Below are 12,256 nucleotides of genomic sequence, written 5' to 3' on the forward strand. Positions count from 1 at the left end.
TCAATGTCACGTTTTTTACTATGATTGCAAAAAGAACAGTCCCACCTTATTCCCACCATCAGAATATTTATAATGATACACTGTTGTCTGTAATGCCTTCTATAAAGTGTCATGTCTTCACTATGACTGCCAAATAGGAGAGTTCCCCCTTCACTCCCAGCATCAGTATATTTAAAACGATACACTGTTGCTGTCGGTAATGTTTTCTATAATATATCACGTTTTCACTATGACTGCAAAATAGGATAGTTCCCCCTTCACTCCCAGCATCAGTATATTTAAAATGATACACTGTTGCTGTTGGTAATGTCCATGTTTTCACTATGACTGCAAAAAAGAACAGTCCCCCCTTAATCATAGCATTTTTTATAGACATTCCCTCCCCTCAGCTGTACCTAAAAGGCTTATCTTCCATCCGTAGCTGTAGTAATTGTGTCTCTTGTCAGTGTATTATGTGTATAGTCCAGCACAATGTAGATGGCAATGTTCTCACTGCAATTACTTGATCTTCCAGCAGCGTGGCAAACAGCGCAGCCTTCCTTGTGTTTTTCAATCAATGTTATACGAGTGGTGTGATTACTGGGGAAACGTGTGTGTGTGTATTTGAGGCCCGAGGGAGTCTTTTCCTTGTTCTATCTTATTTCTTCACTGTGTACTCTGTCTCTGCATATTCCACCCAATCATATACTCTCTCATCTTTCTTTATTCCCAGGTTATTCTAGCATTATTTCTTGCATATTTCTTTCTTAAATTCTCCTGCTCTGTCACTTTCTCGGATACTAGATTATATGGACATTCTAGTTTGCTCATGTAAGTCTAACACCACCTGTCCTATCCATGAATTTATCAAGCTTCGTTCATATAGACACTCACTACGAGACTGCCAAATCTTTCTTAAATTCCCCTGCTCTCTCACTCTCTCAGATACTAGATTATATGGGCATTATAAACAGTTTGCTCATGTAAGTCTAACGCCACCTGTCCTTCTATCCATGAATTTATCAAGCCTCACTCATATTGACACTCACTACGAGACTGCCAAATCTTTCTTAAATCCTCCTGCTCTCTCACTCTCTCAGATACTAGATTATATGGGCATTATAAACAGTTTGCTCATGTAAGTCCACCTGTCCTTCTATCCATGAATTTATCAAGCCTCACTCATATTGACACTCACTACGAGACTGCCAAATCTTTCTTTAATCCTCCTGCTCTCTCACTCTCTCAGATACTAGATTATATGGGCATTATAAACACTTTGCTCATGTAAGTTTAACACCACCTGTCCTATCCATCAATTTATCAGCTATCTCATTCTCTCTGCTTTCCTCTCTCACTCATCCACTTTATTTATCCTGTCCTTCAGTTTTCACCTCATCATCATCCTCCTCTTCCATCTTCCTCCGGTAATGATGTTGGCCTAACAGACACTCCCTTCTTCAGTAATCACACCATTGCCTGATTCTTTAAACGGCGTGTTAGTCTTCGTCGACAACAATCTGTGGCTGATCTGACTTTATTACGACCCGTTTTTCGAAGCTCGGTCAGTTGGACTTGTTATTTTTTAGACGGTATCAAATTTTACGACCTGAGTTTGCAAGATGTCAACCCAACTCCGTGAAAATCCAGTGCTTCTAACTGTGTCCTGGAAATGGGTGGGTTAGGTTGGGTTAGGTTAGGTTAGTTAGGTTTGTTGATTTTTTATACGATATAACATTTTATGACCTGAGTTTATAAGATGTCAACCCAACTCCGTGAAAATCCAGTGCTTCTAACTAACTGTGTCCTTGAAATGGGTGGGTTAGGTTGGGTTAGGTTAGGTTAGTTAGGTTTGTTGATTTTTTATATGATATCACTTATTACGACCGAGTTTGTGAGATGTTAACTTCACTGTGAAAATCCAGCATTTCTAACTAACTGTGTCCTGATAATGGGTGTGGTTAGGTTTTGTTGATTTCTTAAACGATATCACAATTAAAGACTTGAGTTTGTGAGATGTCGACTTAACTGTGAAACTTCCTTTACTGTAAAAAAAAAAAGAGAAGAAAAAAATATTGCCCAGAAAATCAAAATAAAAAACCCAAACCAGCCACATTGCCGTCGGCGAATACTAATACGACAACGTTCAAAAGAGTCTGGCGTATAACACATTGCCCAGGGCTGACATGGGTGGATGGCTATAGGCTTCGGGGGCGGGTGTTTGTGTTGCCGCAGTGTGTTTGTGTGTGGCGTTACATGACACGCTCTCGTCTGTTTTGTTCACCCGCCTAGGCTGTAAGACCGATGAGTTCAAATGTGGCGATGGCTCCTGCATCCCAGACTACTTTAGGTGCGACAGGAATTTCGACTGCACCGACGGCTCAGACGAACGGGAGAACTGCGGTAAGACATGTTCGGGCGTGTTGTTACGTAGCATCTATAGTCTTTAGTTCACTGTGTCGAGGTAAGTGTTTACGATCTTTATTACGTTTATTATTACTGTAATTGAGGTGGGATATGTGTATGTTATGTTGTTATTATTATTATTATTATTATTATTATTATTGTTATTATTATTTTCTGCTAATTGAGGGGACTGTTTCTCTGCCTCTGTGGTGAATGGTGGAGTGTTTCCCATATGGTATTGATATGTTGGATTTCCTCTTCCTTCTTCTTCTTTTGGCTTATCTCTGTTTCCTCTTTAACCTCAGTCTCTCTCTCTCTCATTCTCCGTTTTCCTCACCTCTCTTGCCTCCTCCTCCTCCTCCTCCTCCTCCTTCCTTCTCCTGGTTCTCTGTCCTCCAAGGTACATGACTTTACATTTTTCCTCATTGAATCCTAGCAGCCACTTTTTGCTCCACTCCTGTAGCTTGGTGATGTCTTCTTGTAGGAAACCCACAGTCGAGGGGTTAATTCTCTCATCCCTGGTCTACATTACTCATATTCTAACTATCTCGCTGTCACTATATATCTTACCTACATTATATCAGTCAAGGGGTTAAGCGTGTGTCCATCACCCCTCGTGCAGACTGTGGCCCCAACGAGTTCCAATGCATCAGCGGCGATTGTGTGTCCAACAACGTCGTCTGTGACCGCAAGGAAGACTGCCGGGACGGGTCGGACGAGAAGAACTGCAGTGAGTAGCTTGCTTTGACCTCCTCTCTCGGCCTCGTCCCTTGTTATTCTTGCGTTTTTGATTCCCTGTCTAATTTTTTTTTGTTGATTTACGAGCGTGGTTTTCATCTCCCCCATTTTTATTTCCATTTCTTGTCACGTTACTTAATAATATCTTTTTTGTGTGTGTGTGTGTGTTTTTACCCTCCCTTTAATTTCCCCCTTTTTTTTTTAGCGTGGTTTTCATCCCCCATTTTTATTTCCATTTTTTGTCACGTTTCTTAATATAACCTTTTTTTTTAGCCTCCCTTCCTCCATATGCAGTTTTGGGGGGCTTACCATTTTTGTTAATGATTAATCCTCTTAGTTTTCAGCACCATAGGAACGTAATCACTGTCGAGAAAGTGATGAATGAAACTGAAGAAGAAGAAACGGTCATTAGCTCGTAAATAGTGGTGACCGTTGGCCTCTTTAATGGTGATAATCAGTGAGAGTAATGATTAATCCTCTTAGTTTTCAGCAACATAGGAACGTAATCACTGGCAAGAAAGTGATGAATGAAACTGAAGAAGAAGAAACGGTCATTAGCTCGTAAATAGTGGTGACCGTTGGCCTCTTTAATGGTGATAATCAGTGAGAGTAATAATTGATCCTCTTAGTTTTCAGCGCTATAGGAATGTAATTACTGGCGGGAAAATGATGCATGAAACTGAAGAAGAACACACGGTCATTAGCAGATGTTAAGAGTGATGACAATGGCCTCGTAAATGGCAGTAATCAATGTTAGTAATAATTGATCCTCTTAGTTTTCAGCGCTATAGGAACGTAATTACTGGCGAGAAAGTGATGTATGAAACTGAAGAAGAAGAAACGGTCATTAGCAGACGTTAAGAGTGATGACAGTGACCTCGTAAATGGCAGTAATCAATGTTAGTAATAATTGATCCTCTTAGTTTTCAGCACCATAGGAACGTAATTACTGGCGGGAAAATGATGCATGAAACTGAAGAAGAACACACGGTCATTAGCAGACGTTAAGAGTGATGACAATGGCCTCGTATATTGCAGTAATCAATGTTAGTAATAATTGATCCTCTTAGTTTTCACCGCCATAGGAACGTAATTATGGTGAGAAAGTGACACGTGAAACTGAACAAGAACGAACGGTCATTAGCAGATGTTAAGAGGGATGACAATGGCCCCGTAAATGGCAGTAATCAATGTTAGTAATAATTAATCCTCTTAGTTTTCAGCGCTATAGGAACGTAATCATTGGCGAGAAAGCGATGAATGAAACCCAACAAGAACACATGGTCATTAGCAGACGTAAAGAGCGGTGGCAGGGACCCCTCATTAATAGTGCTAATCAATGATACTAATAATTTATCCTCTAGCATACAAGAGGCAGCCGTAATCAACGACACTTCTAGCAGAGACGATTTTTATTTCTATTTATTTATTTATTCATTTTTTTTAGGCTTTCTTCAGGGGCCTAGCTGGTGGTCGTCCGAAGCCCCTTACGGCACAGGCAATTTTTATAGTGCCGCATTTCTTTTTTATCTTAAGCATATATTATTTCAGCCTCGTGTCCTAATGCTAAAGATAACTGCACTTTTAATAATTTTCTCTTTGGGTTTTTTTCCCTACAGATGATCCCTTGACTGCCGTGTGCTATCGGTAGTTCATAATCATAAACTCGATATTGAAAAAGGGAACTGCATCTGTTAATTCATCTCTCCTGCTTTGTGTTGAATTTAAAAATGGTGTTGGTTTGATTTTATAATGTGTGTGTGTGTGTGTGTGTTCATCTCTGCATTTAATTTCTTTGTTATTTTAATACATTTTTTCATCCCTCATTCAGGTATAGTGTATCCCTCAACTACAATAGGGAACTACATCTTTTTTCTTTGCAATTGATTTCTCTTTCATTTCAATACTTTTTAATTTTTTTCACGCACTCCCATGCACTTTTTCCCTCCCCTTGCGGCTGTAGTAAATGCCCCCAACAGTATTTTACTTTTTTATTTACTCCCATGCACTTTTTCTCCCACCCCTCGCAGCTACTTAAAATGTATCCCCCAACTACATATATTTTACTTTTTACCCCCATTCCCATTCTCTGTGGTTGATTCCTGACTGGGGACTTCACGGACGATGATCGGAAAACGGTTCACATTCTTCATTTATTTGTTCGAGCTTAATTTTTGTCTGTATTTCCATCCTTTCTATTTCTAGTACGATTGTTAGTTATTTCCGCCTCCATAGTAATCTAAACTCTCTTTCCTTCTATTGAGGTTTCATTCAAGTGTGTGTTTTCATCCTTTATGATTTCTTTCTTTCATTCAGATTATTATTTCATTCAGACGTTCGATCTTGGTTAGTGTGTGCGTCCAGCCTTTCTCTTTCTCTACTGTTCACATAAGCCAAGGAGAAAACTCACTAGGATAGAAACATAAGCTGACATTGTCTTTTTCTAACTTAGGATCAATACAAAATACCCTACACATAAATAAATACACATAAGCTCAGTATTGTATCTTAAGAAAACTCACAAGGCTAAATACATAAGCTCAGAGTGAAACTGTCTTAGAATTTAGGACCAGTAAAAGAACGCTCTATTATACACACAAGCTAGGAGGTATAATCATAAGAGGTCAGGACTAACACAGCACTATATAAGACACGAGCTAGCAAATTGTAAAGAAAATTATGAGGCTATTCAGGACTAATAATACAACATTATAAGACACATAACCTAACTAAGGAAATTCACTAAGCTAAGGAGGTAAAATGTAAGGAAATTCAAGACAAACACAACACTACTTACTACACACACAAGCTAGCTAAATCGTAAGGGTAATTTACTAGGCTATTCAGGACTAATACAACACATTATAAGACACATAACCTAGCTAACTCGTAAGGGAAATTCACTAAGCTAAGGACTTTAACCATAAGGAAATTCAGGACTAACACAGCACTATATAAGACGCATAAGCTAGCTAAATTGTAAGGGTAATTTACTAGGCTATTCAGGACTAATACAACACATTATAAGACGCATAACCTAGTTAACTTGTAAGGGAAATTCACTAAGCTAAGGACTTTAACCATAAGGAAATTCAGGAGTAACACAGCACTATATAAGACTCATAAACTACATAGCTAAATCGTAAGGGTAATTCAGGACTGGCTCACTCCCTTCGCAGGCTGTGGGAGCATTGAGTGGCAGTGTGAGGCAGGCGATTGTATTTACCCGACACAAGTTTGTAATGGTGTGCGGGACTGCTCGGATGGGTCAGATGAGAGAGGGTGCCCAGGTCTGTCCCGTGTTGTCCCTTGTCCTTGTGTTGTGTGTTGTTCTCCTTGTGTGTGTGTGTATGTGTGTGTGTGTGTGTGTGTGTGTGTGTGTGTGTGTGTGTGTGTGTGTGCTTTATACAAGGCTTTTCAAGAGTATATATGAAGATTCTAACACTATTTCTCCTCTTCCTCCTCCTCCTCCTTCTTCTTCTTCATCTTTGTTTCTTCTTTATCTCCTCCTCTCTCACACTCTTCTTTCTCCTCTTCCTTCTTCTTCTTCTTCTTCTTTTGGCTTATCTGTTTCCTCTTTTATCTCCTCCTCCTCCTCCTCTTCCTTCTCCTTTTCCTTTACTTCTCTCTATCTTCTCTCTTGCTTCCTCCTCCTCCTTCTCTCTCTCTCTCTCTCTCTCTCTCTCTCTCTCTCTCTCTCTCTCTCTCTCTCTCTCTCTCTCTCTCTCTCTCTCTCTCTCTCTCTCTCTCTCTCTCTCCATAACCCAGTATTAATATAACCTCCCTTAAAATAAGTTTCCCATTCATGTAAATATGTTTATAAGTGTATCTACTAGTCCTGTGTATAGTTGACTTGCCTAAATACTGATAATAATAATAATAATAATAATAATAATAATAACTGGTGTAGAAATATTTATCTTATACTAATCCGAAAGCAAATCTCAAAAGCACCTACCATTTTTTTCCCCTTCCTCCGTCTCCCTCCCTTCCGTCACCACCTCCGCCGCCGCTGCCCTCAACACTTATGTCCGCCCAGAGTCCTCCCAGCCTTGCTTTGACAACCAGTTTCGATGCAGCACTGGCGAGTGTATCGATAACTCGCAGCTCTGTGACGGTTTCGATGACTGTGATGACGGGCAGGATGAGAGATTTTGTTACACCTCCTCCCGCCCCTTCACCACCAACCCTCCTGTTCTTGTCCCTGAGAGCACAGGTTCGGCCTTTGCATAAGTACTTGAACCTCTTCTTCGACTTCATGATCTTTTGGTTTTCTCTCTTTTAATCAGCATTTTTATAAGACATCTCTGGGTTTGGTCTTATTTTCTTCTTTCTTCTCTTTGCGCAAGTTGAAAATTACCGCCATTACAGGTTCGGGATTTGCATAAGTACTTGTCGACTTCTCATTCTCCTTTTAATCCTTCAGTTTCCTCTTTTTAATCAGCATTTTTATAAGACTTTTTCTGATTGTGGTCTTATATTATTCTTTCTTCTCTTTGCACAAGTTGAAAATTACCGCCATTACAGGTTCGGGATTTGCATAAGTACTTGTCGACTTCTCATTCTCCTTTTAATCCTTCAGTTTCCTCTTTTTTATCAGCATTTTTATAAGACTTTTTCTGATTGTGGTCTTATATTATTCTTTCTTCTCTTTGCACAAGTTGAAAATTACCGCCATTACAGGTTCGGGATTTGCATAAGTACTTGTCGGTTACTCATTCTCTTTTTAATCCTTCAGTTTTCTCCTTTTAATCAGCATTTTTATAAGACTATTTCTCTAAGTGTGGTCTTGTTTTCTTCTTTCTTCTTTCTGCACAAGTTGAAAATTACCGCCATTACAGGTTCGGGATTTGCATAAGTACCTGTCGATTACTCATTCTCTTTTAATCCTTCAGTTTCGTCTTTTTTATCAGCATTTTTATAAGACTTTTTCTGAGTGTGGTCTTATGTTATTCCTTCTTCTCTTTGCACAAGTTGAGAATTACCGCCATTACAGGTTCAGCCTTTGCATTAGTACTTGAACGTCTTCTTCGACTTTATGATCTTTTGGTTTTCTCTCTTTTAATCAGCATTTTTATAAGACTTTTTCTGAGTGTGGTCTTATATTATTCTTTCTTCTTTCTGCACAAGTTGAAAATTACCGCTGTTACAGGTTCAGGATTTGCATAAGTACCTGTCGACTTCTCATTCTCCTTTTAATCCTTCAGTTTCGTCTTTTTTATCAGCATTTTTATAAGACTGTTTCTCTGAGTGTGGTCTTGTTTTCTTCTTTCTTCTTTCTGCACAAGTTGAAAATTACCGCTATTACAGGTTCGGGATTTGCATAAGTACTTGTCAATTACTCATTCTCTTTTTAATCCTTCAGTTTTCTCCTTTTAATCAGCATTTTTATAAGACTGTTTCTCTGAGTGTGGTCTTGTTTTCTTCTTTCTTCTTTCTGCACAAGTTGAAAATTACCGCCATTACAGGTTCGGGATTTGCATAAGTACTTGTCGGTTACTCATTCTCTTTTAATCCTTCAGTTTCGTCTTTTTTATCAGCATTTTTATAAGACTTCACTGGGTGTGGTCTTGTTTTCTTCTTCTCTTTGCATAAGTTGAAAATTACCGCCATTACAGGTTCGGGATTTGCATAAGTACCTGTCGACTTCTCATTCTCTGTTTAATCTTCTGGTTTTCTCATTTTTCTCATTAGTATTGCCTACGTGTGTGTTCTAAGACCTCTCTCAGTGTGGGTCCATTCCTCTTCTCTTTGCACAAACGAAAAATTACCTCCATCAATACTTGTCTCTCCTTGTCCTCCTCTTTGATCTGTTTTTATTATCCCTGTTCTTTTTTTTTATTAGTATTGCCTACGTGTGTGTTTTAAGACCTCTCTCAGTGTGGGTCTTCTCCTCTTTCTTCTCTTTGCATAAACAAAAAATTACCTTCTTCAATACTTGTCTCTCCTTGTCATCCTCTGTGATCGCCTGTTTTTTTCTTCCTTTTAATCTACGTTCTTTTTTATTAGTATTGCCTATGTGTGTGTTCTATGCCCTCTCTCAGTGTGGGTCTATTCCTCTCTTCTATTTGCACAAACGAAAAATTACCTTCTTCAATACTTGTCTCTCCTTGTCTTCCTCTGTGATCGTCTGTTTTTTTCTTCCTTTTAATGTACGTTCTTCTTTTTTATCAGTATTGCCTATGTGTGTGTTCTATGCCCTCTCTCAGTGTGGGTCTTTTCCTCTTTCATCTCTTTGCACTAACTGAAACATTATACCTTCCTCGGTACTTGTCTCTCTTTTCCTCTTTGATCTGTTTTTTCCTCTTTTTATCTATCATCTTTATCCTCTTCATGGTATTCGGCTTCCGCTGCTTGTCGAGAAACTTGTTAATGCGAATGATGTCAAGGCTGCGATATCCTCTCCCTCACTTTCCCCTTCTTTCATCCATCGCTGAAAATATTGATCCCTCGGACTGAACTAGTTTTGCATTCTATTGGCATTTCTTTCCTCTTTCCTGGTCTAATATATCTTACATTTATCTATTTATATCGCTTTTTGTATTACGTATCTTTTTCCTTTGTATTTTTTTCTTGGCCGAGCTGTCATTACGTTCTTGCGTCTTACAGCAGCAGCTTCTCTGCACTTCGATTCTTTCCTCTTCTGATATATCTTACATTTATCTGTTTTTATCTCCTTCTGTATTACGTATCTTTTTCCTTTGTATTTATTTATTTTCTTGGACGAGCTTTGATTACGTTCTTGCGTCTTACGGCAGCAACTTCTCCGCACTTTGATTCTTTCCTCTTTCCTCTTCTGACATATCTTACATTTATCTATTTTTATCGCCTTCTGTATTACGTATCTTTTTCCTTCGAATTTCTTTATTTTCTCGGACGAGCTTTGATTACGTTCTTGCGTCTAACGGCAGCAACTTTTCCGCACTTCATTTCCTCCTCCTCCCCCTCTCTACGCAGTGCAATGATTACCAAGACATTGATCATGGCACGGAAAGTCACACTCGTTATTAGTGTCGTCCATAACTAACTACTACTAACTCTCCTTGTGTCTCTCTTACAGGACTTGGGACGCTAAAATCTGTTCTGTTTTTCCGTTGTTGCTATTAACGTGTATGGCTAACCAGCACTAACTATTGTCACTGTACATTAGGTTGGTTCATAAGCCCCGCCCTCTCCCTCACCCTCTCTCCGAAGTAACACTGGTTGGGATTCTTAGATGCTTCCACCGCCTCCCATGTCATCTCTTTCCAAAGAACAAAAAGGAGATTAGTCGGGTCCACAAGAGTGTTATTTTATGTTCATGGTGCAGAAGAAGGGTCATACCACCAGGGTCATTAAACTACACCCAGAAATGCCCTCAGCTCCTACGAAAGCCCTGTCGAATATGTGTGCTTACAGAAGAAGGGTCACACTACCACCAGGGTCATTAACTACTTCTAGAAATGCCCTCAACTCCTACGAAAGCCCTGTCAAATATTTGGTTTCTGAAAAAGGGTCAACCTATCACCAGGGTCATTAACTACCTCTAGAAATGCCCTCAGCTCCTACAAAAGCCCTGTCAAATATGTGTGCTTACAGAAGAGGGTTACCCAATTACCCCTGGAAATGCCCTCAGCTCCTACGAAAGCCTTGTCAAATATGTGCTTACAGAAGAAGGGTCAAACTATCACCAGGGTCACTAAACTACCCCTGGAAATGCCCTCAGCTCCTACAAAAGCCTTGTCAAATATGTGCTTACAGGAGAAGGGTCAAACTACCACCAGGGTCACTCAACTACCCCTGGAAATGCCCTCAGCTCCTACGAAAGCCCTGTCAAATATATAGTATGACCCACTGACTCCTAACACCAGCCTCCTTTTTTATCCAACCAATCAGTTCCCTTAGCTGTGGAAGAGAGGGCGGGGCTTCTGGGTTAGCCTAGTGTATAGCATCTAACTCCTTGTATGTGTGCCTCCTTGTGGTCACTTGATGCTCTTCTGTAGGGAGAAATAAGATTGGATGCCCTTGTATATATGTTTTTCTCCGGCGTTTATACTTTACGTGGCGTCGATAGCTTTTGTGGTCGTCTGTCTTGCTTGTGAAATGTCTTAAAAAATGGGTTTAATAGTTAGGAAGAGAAGAAATGGAAGGAAATGGGGATAAATGTGTGTGTGTGTGTGTGTGTGTGTGTGTGTGTCATATACGTAGCTGTGTGTGTATGTGTGCGTCGTAGGGTCCCATCTCTCATAATCGTTCAAACTTCTCTATAAACTCATGTAATCAAGTTATTGTATAGGATCGAACACCTTATCTCTTGCCAGGCTGTTCCAGTGTTCGATACGTCTATTGGGAAAGCCGTATTTCTTGGTATAAATCTCTTGGTGATCTATTTTTTTAATGGTCACTATTCTCTATAAACTCATTAAATCAAGTTATCGTATAGGATCGAACACCTTATCTCTTGCCAGGCTGTTGCATTGTTCGATACGTCTATTGGGAAAGCCGTATTTCTTGGTACATATCTTTCAGTGATCTATATTTTACCTCTCTCTGATGTTCTCTCGTCTCCTCCTCCTCCAACGCTGACACAGAGGCCCTCGTCATAATACCCAGTCGCATATATTTCTCCCTATTTTGGTGTTTATATTTACCTCCCATTCTCACATGTCCTCCCATTCTCACATGTCCTCCCATTCTCACATGTACCCATTCTCACATGTCTTCCCATTCTCACATGTCCTCCCATTCTCACATGTCCCCATTCTCACATGTCATCCCATTCTCACATGTCCCCATTTTCACATGTCTTCCCATTCTCACATGTCCTCCCATTCTCACATGTCCGCATTTTTCACCGACAGACAGACCTCTCTCTATGTCATGTGTTTATTTATTCACTCATATACCTTGTTTATTCTTATTTATCCTGTATTTTGTTGATTTATCCAGTGGTATTATTTTGCTATGTTTATGCTGAATGCTGCGCTGATCGGTGGTTTGGTTTGGTGGGCGTGCTGAGGCGTGCTGAGCTGGAACACACTTGCTTCATGCTGAGTTTTGAATGCTGATGGGTGTACTGTGCTGTGATGCGGTGATCTCGGGAACCTGGACTCGTATTCTCAGATGCTTCAGGCCAGTGCTTGCCAACCTGTTT

General features: G+C 39.9%; 1 protein-coding gene across 50 annotated transcripts in view; it reads left to right on the plus strand.

Annotated features, from left to right (window-relative positions):
• LOC127002212 (low-density lipoprotein receptor-related protein 2-like) overlaps window positions 1-12,256 on the plus strand; it is a 100,836-nt gene that overhangs the window by 71,903 nt on the left and 16,677 nt on the right. For 30 of the 50 annotated variants that reach the window (XM_050867935.1, XM_050867937.1, XM_050867960.1 and 27 more), the window contains 4 exons: window positions 2,272-2,382; window positions 3,008-3,115; window positions 6,303-6,413; window positions 7,163-7,339. In XM_050867935.1, coding sequence (XP_050723892.1) covers window positions 2,272-2,382; window positions 3,008-3,115; window positions 6,303-6,413; window positions 7,163-7,339 — 507 coding nt within the window. The remainder of the gene's footprint in view (window positions 1-2,271; window positions 2,383-3,007; window positions 3,116-6,302; window positions 6,414-7,162; window positions 7,340-12,256) is intronic. The other 20 variants (XM_050867966.1, XM_050867980.1, XM_050867984.1 and 17 more) reach the window with 4 other exon arrangements.

This window comes from Eriocheir sinensis, chromosome 22 (assembly GCF_024679095.1).
Source record: "Eriocheir sinensis breed Jianghai 21 chromosome 22, ASM2467909v1, whole genome shotgun sequence".
NCBI lineage: Eukaryota > Metazoa > Arthropoda > Malacostraca > Decapoda > Varunidae > Eriocheir > Eriocheir sinensis.